The 23,249-nt window shown below is 38.0% G+C and overlaps 1 protein-coding gene and 1 long non-coding RNA gene across 3 annotated transcripts; one reads left to right on the top strand and one right to left on the bottom strand.

Annotated features, from left to right (window-relative positions):
• Positions 1 to 393: 393 nt before the first annotated feature.
• Positions 394 to 13,282, bottom strand: LOC120076733 (inactive purple acid phosphatase-like protein). 2 transcript variants are annotated; one of them, XM_039030632.2, is made up of 11 exons: positions 12,689 to 13,282; positions 12,300 to 12,391; positions 11,942 to 12,135; positions 11,161 to 11,200; positions 10,151 to 10,232; positions 9,983 to 10,060; positions 9,777 to 9,902; positions 8,979 to 9,100; positions 7,220 to 7,259; positions 901 to 975; positions 394 to 829 (listed from the first exon to the last, which is right to left on the bottom strand). In XM_039030632.2, the coding sequence occupies exons 1-11, from the start codon at positions 12,961 to 12,963 to the stop codon at positions 664 to 666; spliced, it is 1,290 nt and encodes a 429-aa protein (XP_038886560.1). In that variant the 5' UTR covers positions 12,964 to 13,282; the 3' UTR covers positions 394 to 663. The 2 variants fall into 2 exon arrangements, with proteins under 2 accessions (XP_038886560.1, XP_038886559.1); XM_039030631.2 differs by having other exon boundaries at positions 7,220 to 7,292; positions 12,689 to 13,231.
• A 612-nt stretch (positions 13,283 to 13,894) lies between these two features.
• On the top strand, positions 13,895 to 15,993 carry LOC150036694 (uncharacterized). The gene is made up of 4 exons (XR_016529426.1): positions 13,895 to 14,696; positions 14,776 to 14,925; positions 15,003 to 15,604; positions 15,682 to 15,993. It is a non-coding gene; the product is annotated as an uncharacterized LOC150036694 (long non-coding RNA).
• Positions 15,994 to 23,249: the final 7,256 nt, after the last annotated feature.

Here is a 23,249-nt window from a genome sequence, read left to right as displayed (position 1 = left end):
TGGTACTTGACCAAAAGACAATTCCACGACTTTTTCATTTTCAATTCACCCCTTCCCTATCTTCCTCAAATGAAGTAGAGAATTTAGATGAATTGAGGAAGCTACACAAAGTATATATCCAAAAACAATTTCAAGAATTAATACTTTCGATCAAAACCATGAGTTAGATATCTGTTTCTAAAGAAGCAAAAACTATTCATGGGTTTCACAAAGGAATTTACCTCAGGAATTCAAATACCTTCCTATCAATCTTGTCACACCTTTATTGGATTTCCACTGTACTTGTAACTTTTCTGGGTATATTCAATCAAACCTTGAAAAATGATTTGATGTATTGATTCAATTGCTACCCAAATTTTACACACTCTCCATTATATTGTGAAGACAACGAGCTAAGAAAAGCTGCATCCTCCATACAAATCCCATAAATCGGAGCATTAGAAGTCAGAAATGGGAGTGAGTGATCCAATGACAAAAGTTATGAGTCAAATAGTTCAGGCATGTCGTGCACATGGGACACGAAATTGATAACATTAAAGAATGAATAAACGTAGTTCTTCACGATAATAAACTGAATCGGATATTTCCAATATAAATGGATTTGGAAACAAAAAATTCCTAACCGACTAAACCAGAAATGAGGGCCTAGAAATCACCAGGTCTTCATTGTGAAGGAGGCAATTCTTGTGGAGGCTCCTCAGTTGGGGCAGGGGGGGTTGATCCGAAGTCGAGATTCGGGTAGACACCGGGTGGCCTCTCTCGAGGTTCTATTGACAGCAATTGACTGGAATCGCCAACTACATCTGCCCATCCGTAGTGAGGTTCAGCCCTTCAATGAAAGGGCAAGGTTGTTAACATGTCATTGATCCTTCAGTTTGTGGATAAGTTGAGAAAACTTACTCATAATATGTTTCTTCATCCACAACAATATCCCAACTTTCCCCTGTCGTACTCTTCCCATATTTGTGCACTTTACTGCGTACAGATAATGGTACTATTATTAGCTAGTAATACAGCTTTAAAGTAAACAAAGCAATAATCTTTTAAAGCAGATTGCCACATGGTTATAGTCTACGACCCATTTTACAACTATTTTGTTTTTTATTTTCTATTTTGAAAATTAAGCTTATAAACTCTACTTCAACCTACAAATTTTTTTTGTATTACCTACTTTTTAAAAAAGTTTTAAAAAACCAAGCTAAAATTTGAAATTTAGAAAGTTATTTTAAAAACTATTTTGTTTTTTAAATTTAATGTGTTTTTTTTAATAAAGGTGAAAAACTTACCAAAAGATTACGAGAAAACAGAGCCTAAGATTTTTAGTGTGTTTGGAAATGTTTTTCTTTTCAACATTCTAAAATTGTTTTCGACTTGTTCAAAAACCCAAATCCCAAAAGCATTTCCAAACACATACTAATCAATCTAAGTCTTGAAAAGTTAGGGAAAAAAAAACACCAGAGTTACGTGGAAAACCCTAGACCAGGGAGAAAAAACCACGATAAGAGTTTTTATTTTTAATTCAGATACACAGTACACAATACAGGAACAGGTTTAAATAACCAAACAATGAGAAACCCTAGACTGATAAAAGACAAAAACGCCCTTAGGGCTAAAATATAATTTCAACACTCCCCCTCAAGTTGGGGCGTAGATGTCAATGAGACCCAACTTGCTAACACAGGTGTCAAAAGTCTGTCTGGGTAACTCTTTGGTGAGAACATCCGCAACTTGTTGGCTGGACGGAACATAAGGAATGCAAATGCTACCGTTATCCAGTTTTTCTTTGATGAAGTGTCGGTCAATCTCAACGTGTTTGGTTCTGTCATGTTGAACGGGATTGTGTGCAATATTAATGACAGCCTTGTTATCGCAGTAAAGTCTCATCGGGTCATGATTTTCTTGATGTAGATCTACCAAAACCTTCTTCAACCAAATTTCTTTACATATACCCAAGCTCATAGCCCTATATTCGGCTTCAGCACTGCTTCTAGCCACGACGCGTTGCTTCTTACTTCTCCAGGTAACTAAGTTTCCCCACACGAAGGTACAGTATCCTGAGGTAGATTTCTTATCTGTAACAGAACCGGCCCAGTCAGAATCTGTGTAGGCCTCGATACACATTTTATCATGCTTTCTGAAAACCAAGCCCTTTCCATGAGAAGACTTCAGATACCTCAGGATTCGTGTGACTGTCTCCATGTGTCTTTCACATGGAGCCTGCATGAACTGACTGACCAAGTTAACTGCATATGATATATCAGGTCTGGTATGTGACAGATATATCAGTTTCCCCACAAGCCGTTGATATCTTTCTTTGTTTACAGGAACATCATCTGCTGACTCTATCAGATTGAGGTTGGCTTCTACAAGTGTATCTGCAGGTTTACACCCTGTCATTCCAATTTCTTTCAACAAATCGAGTGTGTATTGATCTTGCTACACTCTGAGACACTGAGATCCCTTCTACTGATCTTGCTACCTTCATTCCTAGAAAATATCGCAAGGTACCGAGATCTTTTATCTCAAACTCATCTGCCATTCGTCATTTTAACCTGTCAATTTCTGCTGAATCATTTCCTGATAGTATAATATCATCAACATAGACAATCAATACTGCTATTTTTCCTGGTGCTGACTTCTTAGTGAACGAGGTGTGATCTAAATGCCCTTGAACAAACCCCTGAGATTTAACAAAGGTGGTGAATCGATCGAACCAAGCTCTAGGGGACTACTTCAGTCCATACAAGGATTTTTTTAATTTGCACACCTGATTGCCAAACTGGGCTTCAAAACCTGGAGGTGGGTTCATATAAACCTCTTCTTCCAGTTCACCATTCAGGAACGCATTTTTCGCATCCAACTGATGGAGAGGCCAGTCTTGATTAACAGCCACAGAAAGAAGGACACGAATAGTGTTAAGTTTTGCCAAAGGTGAGAAGGTTTCTGAGTAATCCACTCGTCTGAGTGAATCCTTTTACAACCAATCTGGCCTTATATCTGTCGAGAGTTCCATTTGACTTGTATTTGACAATAAACACCCACCTGCACCCTACAATTTTGTGCCCTCTCGGAAGACTAACCAGATTCCATGTTTTGTTAGTCTCAAGGGCCCGCATCTCCTCCATAATTGCACCTCGCCATTCAGGAATTTCTAGAGCCTTGTGCACATTGCCCGAAATTATCACATTATCCAGGCTGGTAGTGAAAGCTCTAAATCTCGTAGACAAGTTACTATAAGACAAGAAGCTTGTCATAGAGTGTTTGGTGCATGACCTAGTACCTTTTCGTAGAGCTATCGGCAAATCCAAGGTAGCATCAACCTCAATCTCATTGGTCTTGTCAACTTGTTGATCTGTACCCAACTGTTGTTCATTTTCAGTCCCCTGAGCACCACTGGGCGCTTCATTATTGCCATCATCCCTGACTTCACTGTCATCATCTTTGACTTCACCTGAGTCCCCTATATCACCTTCAACATACTCATTGTCATTATGACTAGGGGTACCTTGAACCTAAGCCGGTTCTAGTTCTAACTCTTGAACACCTTCCGACGGAGCAACAGGGGAAACAATTTCGAGAACCATTTCCTTTCGGAGATGCTTCCTATAGTAGGTTATCCAAGGCACTTGTTTTGTAGGAATGATGGTGGGGTTCATTTGTTTCTGTTTTAGGGATAGGTTCGGGAAACAAGTCTAAGGGAACAGAGTAGGTGGAAGTGTTAACCTCTTCACTCGAAGTCTCCTCCTGAAGAGGACTAACGGGAAAGAATGGCTTGTCCTCCAGAAATGTGACATCCATGGTGACAAAATACTTTCGAGAGGAAGGCTGAAAGCACTTGTAGCCCCGTTGATGGAGCGGATAACCAACAAAGACACATTTTTGGGGCCTAAGAGCAAATTTACTTTGGTGTGGACCATGATTATGGACGAACACGGTGCACCCAAAAACTCTAAGAGGAAAATCAGGGAAAAGGCAAGTGGACGAGATGGATTCTTTAAAATATTCTAAGGGGGTTTGGAATTTGAGCACACGGAAGGGCATCCGATTTATGAGAGAGCTGCCGTAAGAACATCCCCCCATAGATACGAGGGTAAGGATGCAGGTATCATGAGGGATCGGGCTACTTTAATGAGGTGGCGATTTTTCCATTCAGCCACCCCATTCTGCTGAGGTGTATAGGCACAGGAATTTTGGTGGACAATTCCTTTCGAGTTTAAGAACTCACGAAGGGTCTGATTAACAAATTCACGCCCATTGTCACTTCGAAGAATGGCGATTTTGGTATTGAACTGGGTTTCGACGGTAGTGTAAAACTGTTGAAAGACCGTCATCACTTCAGACTTGTTTGTAAGAAGAAACACCCATGTAAGACGGGTGTGATCATCGATGAAGGTAACGAACCACCGTTTACCTGATACCGTTGTGACATTCGAAGGACCCCAAACGTCACTATGTATCAAGTGGAAGGGCCGGGAAGGTTTGTAGGGTTGTGAGGTAAAAGACGCCCTAGGCTACTTAGCACGGATACAAACATCACACGACAAAGATGACACATTCACATTACGAAATAAATGAGGAAATAGATATTTCATATAATGAAAATTTGGATGTCCAAGACGAAAATTCCATAATAAGAAATCAGTTTCAGAAATAGTAAGAGAATACAGTAAACAAGTGCTAGATAAACTCCTAAACGAAGCATCGTCGGAAAGAAAATAGAGCCCCCTATTGTGCCGGGCAGTGCCAATCATCTTCCCCGAGCTCAGGTCCTGAAACAAAACATTATCTGGTGAGAACACAACTTTGCAGTTCAAATCTCTGGTTAACTTACTGATTGATAGCAAATTATATGATATTTTTGGCACATGTAAGACATTATGCAAAATCAGTCCTTGAAGTGGGGATAAGTGGCCCTTTCCTGCAACGGGGGCAAATGACCCATCTTCAATTCTTATTCTCTCATTTCCAGCACTTGGATAATAGGAGAGGAATTGGTCGGATGATCCAGTTAGATGGTTCGTTGCTCCGGAATCAAGGATCCAGGATTCATTCCCTCAGTAAAGAAACTAAAGGAATGGGGAATACCTGACTGTGCAATATTACCGATTCCGACCGTACCTGGATCCACCTGGCTCATCCCCGGAGGGGCACCATCAACAGCTTCACTAACAAAGGCGCAACCGGACTTAGATTTGTCGTTCGGAGGACGCCGCTTGCTATTTGGAGGTCGACCATGTAATTTCCAGCATTGATCTTTCGTATGCCATGGTTTCTTGCAATGCTCACAAATTGGAGGGTTCTTTCCATTTTGTTTGTCATTTTCTGAATTCGATGACTTGGCTCCAAACGCAGCAGAGTCCAAGGTATTAGGCGTTGTACCATTCATAGTGCTGGTTCGATCTTCTTCCAATCTGACCTTTAAGCAAACTTCCATCAGGGACGACATTGGTCTTTGTCCCAAAATTCGGCTCCGAACACCATCAAACTTCGAGTTTAAGCCAGCCAGAAAATCATAAACACGGTCAGCCTCCTCAATCTTCGAATATTGAACCCCGTCAACTGGGCAATTCCAAACTATTTCCCGACATTGATCCATCTCCTGCCACAACAGTGATAATTTATTGAAATAGGATATTACGTCGAGTGTCCCTTGCTTGCACTCATGCACCTGTTTTCTCAAGGTATAAAGATGTGAAGCATTCTGCCTCTTCGAGTAAAGTTTCTGGACAGCTTCCCAGATATCCCGAGCAGAAGCTGAGTAAAGAAGAGGCTTACCGATCTAAGGCTCCATACTATTTATTAAAATTGAGCAAAGGAGAGAATCCTCCCCCTTCCATATCCGTTCCTGAGGAACCCTGGGGTTAGGTCTGGGTATTTCCCCTGTTAAATACCCGAACTTGTGCCGCCCCTCGAGAACCATTCTCACAGATTGTGATCCAGAAAAATAATTTTGTCCATTAAGTTTTTCGCCAATGGAAATTCCTGTAGAATTGCCTATAGACCCAGACATAATGTTTGTGAAAGGTAAAGTAGGGTAAGTAGTTACCGGAGTTTCTGAACATAACGGAACCCCCGGGTATGAATCTGGTAGAAAATCTGTTGAAGGATTGGCCGAAGATCTAACAGCTGCTCCAAGTGCAGAAATTTGGTGTTGAATACTAACAGTCCCACCATAAATCGTTGTAGGTTGTTTCTGCCCATAAACCCCTGAAGATATCGTTTCTGTCGGTGTGGGAAAACCAACGGGAGGAGTTGGCTGACCAGAGGAAAAATAGTGGGAGATAAGAAGTTGTTGTAAAGGGTTCGGTTGGACCGGGTTCGGCTGGACCGAGTTCGGTTGGACCGGGTTCGGATGGACCGGGTGGTTCAAATGATGTTGTGGGTTCTGGTAGATCGATATATCGGGCACATTCAGAGGGCTTGGAAAACTCGATGATGAAGGAAGACTCGATGGGTAGACAGAACTAGGTAACGCCGGAAGGGAGAACGACTGACCTGAAACACTTCCGCCGGTGGGATCTGGAGCGGAATCAGTGGCTGTAAAACCCGGCGGATGGAAAACATAGGAAGTCGACGACGGATGCTCGTATCTGGGTTGGGCTGACGGTGGATGGTCGAGTCTCGACGGTAGCAGCGGCAGTGTGGTTGAAGTCGTCGTCGACAGCGGCGGGGGTCCTCCGACGACAACGACGGTAGTAACAGCTGGATCGATTAGGGTTGGTTGAATATGAATCGGTCCAAGTAATGACCGTAGGTATTGATCGACGGTAGCCCTAATTTTAGCACTGTTAGAGTTTTCTCTTGGAGTTCCATCCCCTACTAGAGTCGATGACTAAATCTCTGCTATTCTAGTAATGTTCTCATCACCATGCTCTGATACCATCTTGAAAAGTTAGGGGAAAAAGAAAAAACAACAGAGTTACGTGGAAAACCCTAGACCAGGGAGAAAAAACCACGATAAGAGTTTTTATTTTTAATTCAGATACACAATACACAATACAGGTATAAATAACCAAACAATGAGAAACCCTAGACTGATAAAAGACAAAAACGCCCTTAAGGCTAAAATATAATTTCAATACTAAGAAATGCAGATGAACTTAGATGTAATTTATCCATATAAAAAGTTACTCGAGAGTGCCATCACAATCGAAATGATGATAATATTTAGTATGTTAACTGCAAAATCCATAATGCCATTAATTAGCTTGAACCTTACCCATTTCCAAAGTGTTCTTCGCCCCACGTTCTTGACCAACCTTGTACATGTGACGGGAAGGCAGTTAGTTCCACTTCTCTCATAACCAACAGAAAATGCAAAACACAACGCAAGATTTAGCACAAATTTTGCTTCACAAAGAAGGATTTAGTCATAGTGTAGCCAACAAAAGAGACCAAGGCGGTTGGCTGCCCCACATGCTTAATTGATTGAAATTAGATAAAGATAACAATCATTTACTACACAAAAAGAATGGCATTCTTTGAAGAAACTATGAAAACTAATCATAAACATGACAGCTTGATTTCATTACTCTCTAACCATTTATGGAACTTGTAACTACTGATTGTCATAAAAACGTTAACATATATTCTCATTGCAATATTCAGCTTTAAGCTTCTCGTAAAAAAAATATATATTCAACTTTAAGCGAATAAATTATATATCTTTGAGGGCATGCCACTTTCCGCCACCGATATATAGAGAATAATCCAGAAAAATACATGGTGTCTTTCAAACAAGAAAAGCTTTCATCTCAAGCATCTTCTGTAGATGCTCGAAAAAGTCACATCAGTCCCTAGGGTTTTAACTTGGAAAACTTCAGTTTTCCTTATCACATAAAACTTACACGTTTCTTTGTCCTTCTCTGTTTAATTTCTTAGTGGCTCGAGATTCTAAAACTTGGGACTGGTAACGCCAGGCGTATATTTAGTAATTAGTATGTAGGTTCAGTTGTCTGGTACTATGAGTTTGCTAAACTTACCGACAACACATACTCAGGCTCTTGAAACCCCAAGCATGAATCACTGGTAAACGTAAACCAAACTCAAAGTTGAGTAAATTAAAGTTTCTAATGCTCATCAATCACAAACCTAAAACTAAACAAGATAAGCTAGATAAACTTAAGCTAACACATTACTATAACAATCTGAATATAGGATCAAACTTCTGAACTCTAAAATTCTTAAATCTAACCCAAATATCCTCTTCAAGTGTCTCAAACATATATTTGCATAAATTATAAAGAATCGCACCAATCAAACTACCAGTCCATCAACAGCATGCCTTTACTTGAAATGAAACACTATGCGAGTCTCAATACATCCTAGGTGGTGGGCACTACTTCCGGAAAAATAAGTAAATAAACCTAAACTATTCATATATTAAATAGAACAAGATTTATAGATACCTTCGAATTAAGTTATAAAAAAATTCCCAATCTATTTATTTTGCTGGTGGCTTAAGTCAATCAACTAAGTCGTGATATAAATGATTTCATATAATACATAATTTTCCTCTTGAAAAAAAAGGATATTCTCAAAAGAACAAAGATAAGTTGCAATTTAAAAATAAATCATTATTGTACTAATGTTCTTCAAAAGAAAAGTTATTGTACTGATGTAATTACAATTAAGAAAAAGTAAAAGGAGCGTGCCATGTTACTTATAAAAGTAATATGAAAATGAAGTTAGGGTAATTCTCTCAAAATTTATATAAAAAAGAAAACATCGAGACTTGAATATATACTTAACACTTGCGTTGAATTGTAATATGAAGAGAAATTTAAAATGTATTATAGTTTGAACAGAACGACGGGTTCATGTTAAATAGTGTAAAAATGAAATCAATAGCAACCAACCCGCAAATAAATGGTTTCCGATGCTTTCATTTGAACTAGATCAATTAACCAATTTTAACTATTAAAAATTCAAATCCACCTGATTTAGATGAATTGAATATGATGCTAGAGTAGACTTACGTTCACCACTAGGAGATACATGCCATGTCTCCCCTTGCCGAGAACCAATTCCAGAAAAGAACTTCTCTTCCCACTTGTCTCCCCATTTTGTACCCAATTCAGTTTCAGCCCACTTATCCGTCCTGATAAGTAGGCACAAAAAGAGATCTACTGTTAGCATCCCAGAGCTATTTGAAGAAGCTTTTACCATTCAAAATTTGAAACAGAAAAAAGAAAGTAGCTTAAGTACTCCATATAACAGCATAAGAATGAAGTTGATCCAAATATTTTTAGGCCTCGTTTGGTAACCATTTGATTTTTGGTTTTTTGTTTTGAAAATTAAGCCTATAGACACTACTTCTTCCTTTGTTATCTACTTTTTACCAATGGTTTAAAAAACCAAGCTAAATTTTGAAAACTAAAAAAAGTAGCTTTTAAAAACTTATTTTTGTTTTTGGAATTTAGCTAAGAATTCAACAATTGTACTTAAGAAAGATATAAATCATTATAAACAATTGGGAGGAAATAGGCTTAATTTTCAAAAATAAAAAACAAAAAAAGAAATGGTTACCAAACGAAGCTTTAGTTATTATCAATATACGAAAGCTTTTCAGTGACACAAAATTAACACCAAACATGACCACTGTGCAACCACCAAGTGTTCTGATCAATGAAAAGAAATATATCTGACTGATATAAACAAAGTATATAGTATAACGTTATCCAGATATCTCACAATCAATGAGATTATGTATTGTATTATCCATAAATGATGCATGGAATATGTTGCAAAGAATGTGAAATCAAGGAGTAGAGAACCATTTAAGAACAGATCCTCTTCCATCATAATGCTCTCCCCACTTCTCCCACCATGACTGTTCATTCAATCTACCGTATTTATGTGCTCCTTTCTCAGTCCATCCTTTGGCGTCGTATTTCTCCCACCTGTATCACTTGAACAAATTAAGAATTTTCTGTACTACAAATCTATCCCATAATTTCAATTGCATTGAATATGATCTCACCATTTCTCATGCCATCCAGCATTTTCAGTGCCAGATTTTGCTTGTTTCTGTGCACTCCTTTCAATCCTTGCAAGATTACTGCACCATCAGAATTGCACAGTATTTATACTTGGTAAGAAGTGATCTCCTCTACATCACTGAGCCAGTGTACTATAATAGTAAAAAAACCTCCATTCATCTTGATGAAGAACTTCTTGCCATGTTTCCCACCATGAATCACCTTCGACATTTTTACCCGATTTTTCCACTCCTATCAGGGGATGCAAAATTCAGTCAGGACTAACAAAAAGAAATCATTAAGAGCAAGATAGATGGTGTTATAGAAGAGACAACGGTTGATGAAGGCAGGCTTAAAAGCATGGATACGAAACAACTGGCCATTTTATAAAAATCTAAGACAATGAAACGGTAAAGACAAGTTTATTAAAACATACATTTTCTAAAATATATATCATTTTTATACAAAAAAAAAAATTTAAGTCGATGAGTTTATGCATTTATATGATTCAAAAATTACTTTGATGTATTTCGCTCTCAAAATTCATTATTTTTTCCATATTTGTGTCTAATTAGCTTAACATATGTTTGAAGCATGTTAACAAATGTTGAACCTAACTCGACTATGTTCAACTAGTGTCTAATAAAGCTATTGCACTAACAAGTGTCAGATACGTGTCCAACAAGTGTTTGAGTGTCCAAGTGTCCAACACGTGTCAGACATGAGCATGATAGCTAGACTAAAATGTTTGTGCTTCTTAGAGATATGTATCTAGTGAATTTCTCATCACAGTTGAAAAACAGGGGAAAAGGCATTTTGTGATTCCAGTATTGATACCAACCACAAATAAGGTGAATAATAATCAGTTTTCACAAATTTAACTTTAAAAGCTACATTAACCATCAGTTCTTGACAGTCGAATCAATATCTACAGTGATCTTATTGCTTGGATGTTTACAAAATCTAGCTCTTTGAAGAGATCAGAAGAGAATGTAGGGGTAAGGGAAGCTACATTCACATCTGCTCTCTTCGAAGAACTAGATTCTGTATATGTCCAAGCAACAAGATCACTATAGAGAAAAGTTATCTATAGGATAAGGTAAGTTTGATTGTCTTCCATTCTCTCCAAAGAGTTAGGTTCTGTAAATACCCAAGCAATAAGAGAAAAGATGAAAATTACCAAGCTCTTTGTATCCAGTCCAGTCACTTTTCTCCCACCACTGTCAATGAGATCAATAAATCCATTAAATGCAGTCACCTGGGATGATACTTCATGAAGTTATAAAAACAATGTCAAAGTGGCAACAACATTTTATGATGCTTGATTTTAAGCGCAATTTTTACATTACATAAAATACCATTCAGAAGTTAATCACTAATGACTACGCACTAACCAGAAAATGGATGAATTTGCCCAACTGGCTCAGAGGTAACTGTTGTTTTATTTTAAACTGAAAAACCTAGTGGAGACTTATCTGTATTTAAAAGAAACATACAATTCAAATATTATCCAGAGAGTTGTACTCGTGACCAATGCCCCAAGTTGAATTGATTGAGAGTCCATTTAACAGTTGCTCACCAAATTTTTCTTTGGTGGGGAAACTACAATTCTATGGGAAATAGTGTAGCACCAATATGGACTAAGAAGATGATAAATCAGGATAATAAAGATGAGAATTAAGACATACATACACGTTCCATAATGGAAATTCAATTCAAACTATAGTCACGATGGAAAAAACTATTCCAGTGAGAACAAGAACTCTAACTTGCTTACACAAAAGTATTTGCACAGGGGTGACAATCATGAGTTTCTTTTTCCAATGTAGATTGGCCAAGGCCACAACCATGGATTGTCACAGAGATTCCCTATTAAGAGAGTTAATTTACAACATGCTTAAGTTCACTTCACTCTGGATCAACAACAAAGCCAATTACACGGAAAAATACAAAATTAATACCGTTTCTTTCCATTCGGAGTAACCATCATGTGATTGACCACCCATTCTGGTCCATCTACATCTGTATCCATTATCACCAAGGTCCTCCCCACTTTCACGATACCAAGTACTGCCATCTTCATTCGTTCCCGACTCGCTAACATTTTCATTCAACAAGTTGATCCCCCAGTCCTTCTCATTTGCAATACCAGTGTCTACAGACAAGGCGGATATTTTCGTCAGTTGTGACTAATATTCAGTTAAGATAATTATTCAAACATTAAAAACAGAAATTTTATCTAATGCAATAATGCTACACAAATATTCCTTTAGACTACCTGGGCTAGCTATGAAATTCCCATAAAGCAATTTGGATTACCTCTTTTTGGCGGAGTATCACGTGACTGTGGACCAGAGCCCCTTGGGGTGCAGCGAGGATAAAATTTTTCTGGTTTGGAAATAAACCGAGATCTGCAGAGAACCAAGAAGATCAAGCAACCCCGTGAGAATACACATTCCAAAGCAATATATAACTTGCGTAAATACTGATCATTAACTTGAACTATTATTCCCACGTTCCACAACATGCGGTCCAAGCGTCATTCAAAGTTATGCCTAGCTAGAAGTAAGAAGTAATCACTCCTTACCGGTGAAAGGAGTTAAAATCTCCACCTGATTAATCCAATTGCATCGCGCAAAAAAGGGTAGAAGAAAGCAACAACGATTGATTATAAAAGTAGTGGCATACAGTACAAAACTTCAACTTACTGAGGAGAGGCAAAGGGCATTGCGGGAGTGGCGTGGACACGGAGTCTACGAGGGGGTTTTTTGGGATCGAAACACCAATCTTCTTGCTTCTCAACGCTCTTCCCAGACCCAGTAGCTCTGCGTATCGGAACCATAGAATCAGAGCAGCAGCAACTAATAGGAGTAAACCCAACTCGATTAATCCCAAACAAAATCCTCCTCCATCTCCTCCGCCTCAGCTCCGGCCCCCCATGGGCAGGCAAACGAAACCACTCGAGTCTGCAAGAGGCAGCCATTGCTTACAAAAATTCCATGGGGAAACACTGAAACAGCAAGAGCTAAAAGACGAAATGTGGGTAGAAGGGAAGAAAAGCAACCCTAATTTGGAGTGGTCACTGAAGTTCAAAAGAAAGTGGGAATGCGAAGGAATAGGGGAAAATGGGAGTGGATGTTCAGAAGAAGAGAGAAGAAGAGAAGAATGTGATGGGAAGAGGAAGAAGCATTTGAAAAATGGGAGAAATTGGGGTTTGAAGTTGAAAGGGCGGGCGGAGTTATGAGATCGGTGATGGTGGCTCGGCGAAGGGAAGGAAATTCGGGAAATTGTACGGATGCCCAAAAATTGGGCAAATGACCTATTTTTAAAAAATAATGTTAATTAACCCTCTGCTGACATCATCGTCATATCAAATTACGTAAATTGTTTTCACTTCTTCGTTTTCTTACCTTTTTACTGAAAACTCACTAAAACTAAACTATTCTTCATTCAAATTTTCTAAGGCTAACGGTTTCGTATCGCTCATAAACGAAAAAACTATTTCCGGCAACGATTCTACTGTCGCCGACAAATCAAATCTAATTAGTAAATCTTTCAATATGTGCCTGAAAATGTCTTACACTGATCGGTAATGGGGCTTTGTGGGTCATTCTGGGTTTAGAAATACACTCATATGGTTTTTTTTGTTTGTTTTTTTTTGTTTTCGATGTGTTCTGTAGTTGAAGACGAGTAGAAAGAGTATGTGAGCGAGATAAGTGAGAGTGAAATCGGTAGAGCGACACCGGAGAGAGTGAATGTGAGCGAGATAAGTGAACCTATTGTTTTTTTTTCTGATTTTCGATGTGTTATGTGGTTGAAGACGAGTAAAAAGAGAGAATGTGAGGGAGATAAGTGAGAGCGATACCAGAGAGAGCGACACCAGCAAGAGTGATACCAGAGAGAGCGATACCAACGAAAGCGATGCCAGCGAGAATTAAATAGAATGTTGTTTTACATTTTTTTTTTTGAAGGAGTTTACTGATTGAATTTTTATTTCATGCAGGAGTGATTTAAGATGACTACATGTTTCAGAATAGCTGAAGCGACCGATTTCCCAGTCAAGTGACCAGCTTGGCCCACATTGCTAATGCAAACCAGATTGTCAAGGAGAAGCTTCCGCCAACGTAGTTGGGCATATTTAAGAGAACGATTTTTGGGCGATTTGTAGACATTGACATGGTGTTTAACAGCCCAATTGTCCATCACATGTTGCTTAGAGAAGTGAAGAGGACAAAATCAGACTCAATGTCATTCTCTGTCAGTGGGAAGGTTGTCACTTTTTTTAAGGATGACTTTTTAGTGATGACTGGTTTGTGACAATCCCCAACACGAGTTGATCAGAACCAGCAGTCCTCATATGAACTTGCTATCAAGTATTTTGGTAATCGAGTGAAGAAGAACACTTTACACCTCCGTCAACTTGAAGAAAAATACAAGGACTTAGAGTTTGAAAATGATGATGATGCTGTGAAGATCAACCTAGTTTACTATACTGAGGTCGCAATGATAGGGAAAAACAAACAGGAAAATGCAATCGACCTCAAAGGTTTCAAGGACGTTCAAAACTTGGAGTACTACAATAGTTTTAATTGGGGTACCATTATTTGGGAGAGGACATTGGATGCCCTAAAGACTGCGTTGAAGGATAAGAGCAGTCTAACAAATAAAAACTACGTTGTGAAGTACTCCTTACGTGGATTTCCACAAGCGTTTCAGGTAAATTTGATTAACATAATAATCATGTTGTTTGATCTAACATTACTATTGTTCTTAATATATTTCAAAATTTATTTAGGTATGGACGTACGAGATCCTAGCTTCATCGATAGCTGGGAACATTGCGGCGCAAAGGAGCAAGGTGGTTTTGCCCCATATATTACGATGGCCATGCTCCCACTCAGTGTTCTTCAAAGTACTTGAGTGAGAGATATTCGAGTCTAACAATGTACGTTTACTTTATGTATAATATGTTTATCTGGTTGTTAAATTGACACTAACCAGTTTACTGGGTTGTTAATGTAGATAAAGGTTAAAGAAGGCACTGTCATGTCAGATGCTGAAAGGGAGTTTCGGGATACCCAGTGGAACGACGACCTATATTTGATCTAGGTGCGGATGATGATAGTTCTGAAAGTGGCAATAGGTCAACGAGTGAAGGGGGTAGTCGTGAAAGTGAAAGTGGCAGTGATGATCATCGTGGAGATGACAATGATGAGGTTGTCAGGGTGGAGGGAGGGGATGAACCCAAGCATTCTGAGCACGAGGATGCTGAATATGGAAGGGTGGAATGAGGGACATACACACCTAGTGATGATATGTTCCATGATATGATGGGGGATGTACGTGAGGAGGATGAGTTGAACCAAGTTGATGTCTATCTTGTGGACTTCAGTACAGAGCGACAAGTGGATGAGAAGTGTCCTGAGTGTGCTGCCCTTCGCAGAGAGGGAGCCAATCCCGACGAGTCTATTTATTCGTACCCGCGGTCTATTGACAACTCACTATCGAGGTTGGATGGCTGTATATTGGGTTTAGATAGTCGTGTATCCAGTATGGAGGAAAACATGACTGACATGAAAGGGCAATTATCAGTCATCCTGTCATTGTTGCAGTCTATGTACAAGGTTTGCATCATTTTATGTCTTTATGTGTTTAGTTTTTACATGTTCATGAACTCACCATTTTACTTTACTAATTGAAGGGTTCCACGGTGAATGAGGAGACGACCAGGTCACACATCCCATCTCGGGATCCCGATACGACTGCGACTGCCTCTGACACTCCCATCCACATCCCCCCTCTACAGCCCGATACCACCACTTCACCTACTCTCACCCCCCCTTGTACAGCCCGATACCACCACTGCCACGACATCACTAATTGACGTTGAACCTATACAGGCCGACGTCCCACAAACAGAGCCTGACATGTCTGCCTTACTCACCATGCCACATACAGAGGCTGACATGTCTGACATACAAAGGCCGACACTTCTGGGATTGTTATGACCACATAAAGAGTTCCACTAGTGAGTAATTTATTGATCAGTAATCTTTGTTTATATTTTTATATTTCTTGATGAGTAACGTTTTGTTATCTGTTTATGTAGGAATCTCGAAGAATTAGTCGTAAGAGAAAACCTATTGATAAATATACACCCCCAGCCCAAGTAAAGAAGAAAAATGTGGTTAAACATCCTCTCTCAGGTGTAGCTACGTCAATATACAGATCGATCGTCACATATAACGTAGCACATGATGTTCCACACAATATCCTGACAGAAATGATGGGCTGGATCTCGAACAACAATACAGACAACGAGGTTCAAGAGAACTTCTTTAAACCATTCGTCAGGAAATTCTTCAAGGAATTGATTACCCCGAATTCGTTGGTCGAGTGCGATGTAAATGTCCTAATCTTTACGTCTTTACATGCTGGCATCTTGTACTTTTACTGACATATTAATTTTTCGTGCAGACCATAAATACTTTATTTTATTTTATGAAAGATAAATTTTATACCCGGTCCAACATGTGTATACACAAGTTCACCATCTTGCCAATTGATGTAACAGTAAATTTTGATATTTCGTTTTTTAACTTCTCATTTCGTTAAGTTTCCTGGTCTTTAATTCTTTACTTAACTTCTCATTTTATTTGACAGAGTCACCTTAATGCTCGTGGCGGGGTATTTAAACGAATAAAGAATAAGTCACTTATGGAGGTTGCCCTAGCATGGGAAGATGAAGACATATATAAGGACTACGTCACCAGTAAATTCGATGTCAAATGGGCATATGTGGATTTCGTTTATATGGCGATGAATATCAGTGACCACTGGATGGTACTTGCAATGGACATTAACAGAGACCACATATTCGTGTTCAATTCACTTCTGTCATACACACCAATGATAAAGCTGGTGAATTGGCTAGAGCCATTGACGGTCACAATATCATCCTTACTTCACTACTGTGACGTGGATTGATCGAAGCCGGACCTATCCACAGTCCGTTGGAAAATCTCATGACCTATGAACGTCGACATACAACACGGGTCGCTTGATTGTGGCATATTTGCAATCAAACTACTAGAACATCTGGTGACTGGTGCTGATCCATCCGTAATCACTCAGGAGAAGATGAGTGAATATAGGATGCAATTAACATGTCAACTATGGGCAAACACTCCACATTTTTTATATGTATAGAACATGTATTTTTTATTGTATTTTTTATGTATGTAAAAACATTCATTTATTTTTTATGTATGTAAAAAAATTCATTTATTTTTTATGTATATAAAAACATTGTATAATTGAACATATATTTTTCCTATGAAAGTTCAAAGTTCAAAGTTCAATATCAGAATTTTATCAGAACATGCATTTTTTATGTATAATAGAGCTACTGCTCTTTTCATTGTTTAATTGAACATGTATTTTTTATGTAAGTTCAAAGTTCAAAGTTCAATATCATAATTTTATCCGAACATGCATAATTGAGCTTAGAACATTATATGGTTCAAGGTTCAAAGTTCAAAGATTGAGAGAACGAGATTGTGAGAGAGAACGAGATTGAAAGAGCGAGATGTTCAGAGAGAGCGAGATTGTGAAAGAGAGTGAGATGTTCAGAGAGTGAGATTGTGAGAAATCCAAACGATTGTTTAGTTATCAGTGTACGATCATTTAGCTTACTACACGATCGTCTAGACAAATCCAAACGATCGTTTAGTTTACCAACGCTCCTAGAGTTAAATGATCGTTTAGCTTTACTATACGATCGTCTAGACAAATCCAAACGATCATTTAGTTATTAATGTAAGATCATTTAGTTATTAGTGTATGATCGTTTAGTTTACCAGCCTCCCAGAGTTAAACGATCATTTAGCTTTACTATACGATTGTCTAGACAAATCCAAACGATCATTGAGTTATTAGTGTACGATCGTGTACCTTTACTAAGCGATAAAGCCTGAAGTACACGATCGTTTAGCGCGCTCCACGTAAGTAGTAATTAAGCGAGAGAGCGAGATTGTGAGAGAGAGCGAGATTGAGAGAGTATTTGTTATCCATTTTTGTTACAAGTATGAATATTGAAAGAGTATGAAGTTATTGTTTTTTGTTACAAGTATAAAGATTGAGAGAGTATTTGTTATCCACTTTTGTTACAAGTATAAAGATTGAGAGAGTATGAAGTTATTGTTTCTTGTTACAAGTATGAAGATTGAGAGAGTATGAAGTTATCCATTTTTGTTACAAATATGAAGACTGAGAGAGTATGAAGATGGAGAGAGTATGAAGATTGAGAGAGTATGAATATTGCTATTATATAAATACTCCAGCTTGTTATTGTTTTTTGTTTACAAGATGAAAGTATGAAGTATGAAGTGTTACAAGTATGAAGTATGAAAAAGTATGAAGTATGTTACAGGTATGAAAAAGTATGAAGTATGTTATAAGTATGACGTATGAAAAAATGATCAATGGTATTTATAACTAAACTGGATGAGGGGTGTTTGTGTCTCGGTCTCTGGCATTTTCGGCACGTCGCACGGTTGTAAGCAGTTCAGTACAATTTGGCGGTTATGTCCACAATTCCCACACCGACCACATTTCATTTGTCTGCGAAATTCTCCTCTGGATGATATTCTTCTCACTCTCCGTCACCCAACTTATGGCACAAACTTCAGAGGAAGGATAATCTTTTCTACGTATCTAGAAGGTCTTTTCCATTCAGATATGTGGCCAAGTGGATTTATAGACTCCGCGTATGCAGTCATTAGAGAGTCCATTGTATAAAATTGGCTGCAAAGACTGTGGATGGGTATATTTCTTTCCTTGGCAGCAACAATTGCATGGGAACACAGGATACCAAGTGAATCAAATTCCTTACACGTGCATTCCTTCGTGTGAAGATTGACAATACCATTCAATCAATTATCTCGCATGTGTACTCGATAACAATCAATAGGCTCCACTCGATATCGTCTGCCCTTATCGGCTTCACTTGCCAATCGAGTTTCACAGTAGTCAGAGTGCAATGTCGTTCGAGATGCCCAGTAATTCCTCTGTTCGTAGAACCTTGATTGGAGCATTCCTCTAACATGTTCAATCAAGCATATTATGGGCATTAGTCGATACTCTTTAGTTAAGAAATTGAAACACTCTGCACTGTTGGATGTCATGTTATCATATCTTCGTTATATTTAGTAAACCCGTGCCCACCTTTGAAGACCGATGTCTTCCAAATATTTTGTGACAACACCGTCTCTAAAATTGCGGAGTTCGTCCCATTTTGGCTGAACTCTATCATGCGAAATGGCCTTGCTGCATCTCTAAATATCTCAACAACCGTGCTATCTTAAAGTTTGTAACCAGATTTTGTTATATATGCCATGTGCACAATCCATGAAATGCTGTGGGAAAAAATGCACAAAAAGCATTGGCGATAGATACCATCCGATCAGACACAAACACCAAATTATCGGGTTATCCGATACTGCATTTTAAGTTTGACATAAACCATTTCCATGATCGATCGGTTTCATTGTCCACTATTGCATATGCTAGTGGATATAATTGATTGTTCCCGTCCAAAGAAACCGCAACCAATATGGTGCCTTTGTATTTGCCTTCAAGTGCGACCCATCAACAATAATACAAGGCCGACAGCTTGCAAAACCTCTAATACAATGCCCTAATGCCATAAACATATACTTGAAATGCATCTCATCTTCAAGTTCGATCTCAAAGACTGTACCCGGATTCTCTATTTTTAGCGCTTCTCCATAAGCATGTAGTATGGAGTATGAGTATTCTAGAGTACCTCTAGTGAGATCATATGAGGCTTCTCTTGCACGCCACACTTTATCATAACTTATGTTCACGCCATAATCTCTCCTCATATCCTCAACGATGTGACAAGGTTTATAAATACGTCTTATGCCTGTGAATTTATCTTTGATGAGTTGACCAACAACCGTAGCAATTGCTTGTCTATGGTTGTGATTCAAAATTCCTATGGAACATGTGTGCGAACTGCAATACTTTGTGATCTTAAATATATCAGACCCTTCCATTTTGACTACACGAAGACTCCACTTACATGTCTCCCCAATGAATTTGACAGTGAACAGAGATTTGGTTGATTTCTTGACCTTAAATTCAAAATTTATGTTGATGGACATAATAGATAATCTCATTTTCAAGTCCTTTTTGCTCAAAAATAGTTGACCAACTTCAACAAACTTTGTGAATTCCCCGTTGAAAGAGATTTCTGTCCTAGATGAAGAGGTGCCAGGCATAATCAACTCTGTCCTATGACTTGAAGACATAGATGGTGGAACCATTGAAGCTGTTATAGAACGATGCACATCTCCATGACCACGATTCATTTCATTCAATCCTACTGGTTGCTCATTCACATCCACATCCACTGAAGGACCACAATCCATATAATCGAATGTTGATGGTACAGTGCTGGTAGACAATGAAATATCAGTGTTGGTAAACAATGGAATATCATCCTCTTCTCGACGAAACTGATATGATTCCTCGTATTGTCTGTCCACAACTGTATCATCATAACTCACATTTCCAAACCCCATTCTAACCCTTTCGTCCTGTTTAGACTTCAACTTTACAGCTATCTGAAGTCTACTAAGCTCTTATCGCAAAAGAAGGAAGTGAACATCATCATCATCCATTATGCATTGTGGAAGGGCTTCAAATTCAAGATTATATTTAACTTTCAGGATAAGATCAAACTCTGAAGGACTGACTTTTGTAGCTCTGTAAATGCGAGATTTAAGTTCTTCATAATTCACTGTAGGGGGCACAATGATTCCTTTCAACTGTCCCCCAATATACGAACTTTCATTCTCATCCTAATCACCTCCAAATCGAATAAATAGACACTTTTCTGTCATCCTACAAAGCAAGAGAACATTTGTTATTAAGCTGTACAGGTAATTGAAGTGTACTCTCGCTCTCTCTCAAAATCTCGCTCTCGCTCTCTCAATCTTGCTCTCGCTTAAAATCTCACTCTCTTACTCTCGCTCTCTCTCAAAATCTTACTCTCTCTCATAATCTCGCTCTCTCTTTTACTCTTCCTCTTTCTTACTCTCTCCCAATACAAAATTTCGTAATGTTACCTTTCCAGAAATAACACAAAAAATAATCAAATAGATTCAAAATAATTCACCTTTCTGAAAAAGCTGTTTCTTTCTGAGAAAGCCTCGTCTTGGAAATCCCTGTTCAAAAAATCTCCGTTCAACAAAACACCGTCGAAAATCAGAGAAGTAATCACCTTTAAAATGGAGTTTAAAGTTTAAAGAAATCACCATTGTATTGTGTCTAGGTATTATTGATTTGATTTGAGGCTTCCGTCGTGACATTTTGTCAAATCAACAGTATATTGACGAGCAATCACATTAAACTAGGGAATTTCAAGTGAGAGCGAAAGCGAGAGCGAGAACGTTTAATCAGACGAGAGCGAGATTTACCTCGTGAGGCCAGTGTAAGGGCGATTTATGTAATTTGGTATGACGATGATGTCAGCAGATAGTTAATTGACATTATATTTTTAAAAATGGGTCATTTGACATTTTGGGCCCAATTTTTAGGTCATCCTTACAAGTTTCCCAGGAAATTTGGAGATTTAATCAAACACGTAAGCATGGGGAAGAACGGGTCCCACTAGTCCACTCGACACTCCACGTGGCACAAACTGAGCACGCCACTTCTCTATCTGTATAATAAATCATTAATATTATTTTAGTAGTAAGATAGTTCTTAATTTTTTTACAGCGTACTCTAATGTTTGAATCTTCTTGTCATACAATCACGTGTGATGTGGATAAACTTTGATAAAAAAAAAAGTTTATGTACTTTTTTTTCTTTCTCAAATGCACTAAATTGCAAGAAATGTTTTAGGTTAAGTCAAACGTAAACAAAAACACATCAACAAGAGTTATGACCTCCAAAATTAAGTTTGAAAACAGATCCAGAGGAAAAGCATCTACATGAATCCGCTCTATGGAAGCTCCAAACTACTAAGAACAACAAAAAAATCATATCGAAGAACGTGACAAATCATCTGCGAGGGACTAAGGTAGCACCATGTATCCAAAGGTTATGTTCCCTCCAAATTTAGAAAATGACAACATACCAAACATCTGTCGATACCTTTTGTTACAGATAATTACCCACATGACAAATCTAGTTAAGCTTTATGCCCCAATGAGAAACCTTATGTGAGCATCATATCCTATAAGAGCACATTCTTTGATGAGCATCATTACCTCATAAGAGAGCACATTCCCCGACTAGCCCAATTAAAGGGTCAAACAAATAATAAATGATCTAGAAGCTCGATCCTATCATTGTAAAGAACACAATCATTAGAGATATATGTACACTAGCGACAATATGATCTCCATAACCTACCTTGCACGAGGTTGTGAGCGTCATTACCTCCAATCCATTGGAGACCAGACCAAGGCATCATAAGGTGCCTAAGACGCAAAGATTCACAAGCATTGGTGATAGAAAAGACTTCGATTTCATAACGACAAGGAAGGCAAGTCACACGATCCTCCGAATGTTAAATTTATTTATTTGATTATATTAGATTTTAAATTGACTAAATTACACGTTTAATCCATGAACTTTCAAATTTATTTCTATTTGGTTTCTAAACTTTAAAAAATACTTAATGGATTCATAAGATTCAAGTTTGTGTCTATTTGGCCCATATACTTTGAAAAATGGTCTAATAAATTTTAAACTTGGAATTTTTATCTAATAAGTCCTTCAAGTTTCAATTTTATATCAAAGGTCATTGACCTATTTAACGCTTTTTAAAATTCACAAATTACTGGACATTAAATAAAAAAATTAGAATCTCATTATACATGTCCAACTCTAATATATTAGTTCATTTTTAAAAGTTTAAAATTTAGGAATCTCTCATCGTTTTTTTAAAAAATATTTTTAAAGTTTATTGCATTTTTATGTTTTTTTTAATGAAAATGCACGTTATTATTATAATTAAGAAAAATTGCAAAAACTGCACAAATCATCTTCGAACCAATGAGAGTTTATTACAATTACTCTGCCTATTTTTTATTTGATTAACCACTCTCTTGAACTATGTGGGGTTTGTTACAATTACATCCCAATACTTTTAATTCAATCAATTAGTCCGATATAATTTTTGTTATTTGTTTGCAATCAAACTCCTATGCTAGTATTGATATTGATAAATTT

Source organism: Benincasa hispida, chromosome 4, assembly GCF_027475165.1.
Source record: "Benincasa hispida cultivar pf3 chromosome 4, pf3_genome.v1.1, whole genome shotgun sequence".
NCBI lineage: Eukaryota > Viridiplantae > Streptophyta > Magnoliopsida > Cucurbitales > Cucurbitaceae > Benincasa > Benincasa hispida.
The sequence above is the reverse complement of the archived record's forward strand: the minus strand, read 5'-3'. Positions and strand labels throughout refer to the sequence as shown.

Coding starts and splice junctions, on each gene's coding strand:
- LOC120076733 (XM_039030631.2), bottom strand. CDS start 12,963: ATGGCTGCCTCTTGCAGACTCGAGTGGTTTCGTTTGCCTGCCCATGGG. Junction 12,392..12,688: donor ATGCCCTTTGCCTCTCCTCA/GTAAGTTGAAGT, acceptor GGTTCTCTGCAG/ATCTCGGTTTATTTCCAAAC. Junction 12,136..12,299: donor TGATACTCCGCCAAAAAGAG/GTAATCCAAATT, acceptor CCTTGTCTGTAG/ACACTGGTATTGCAAATGAG.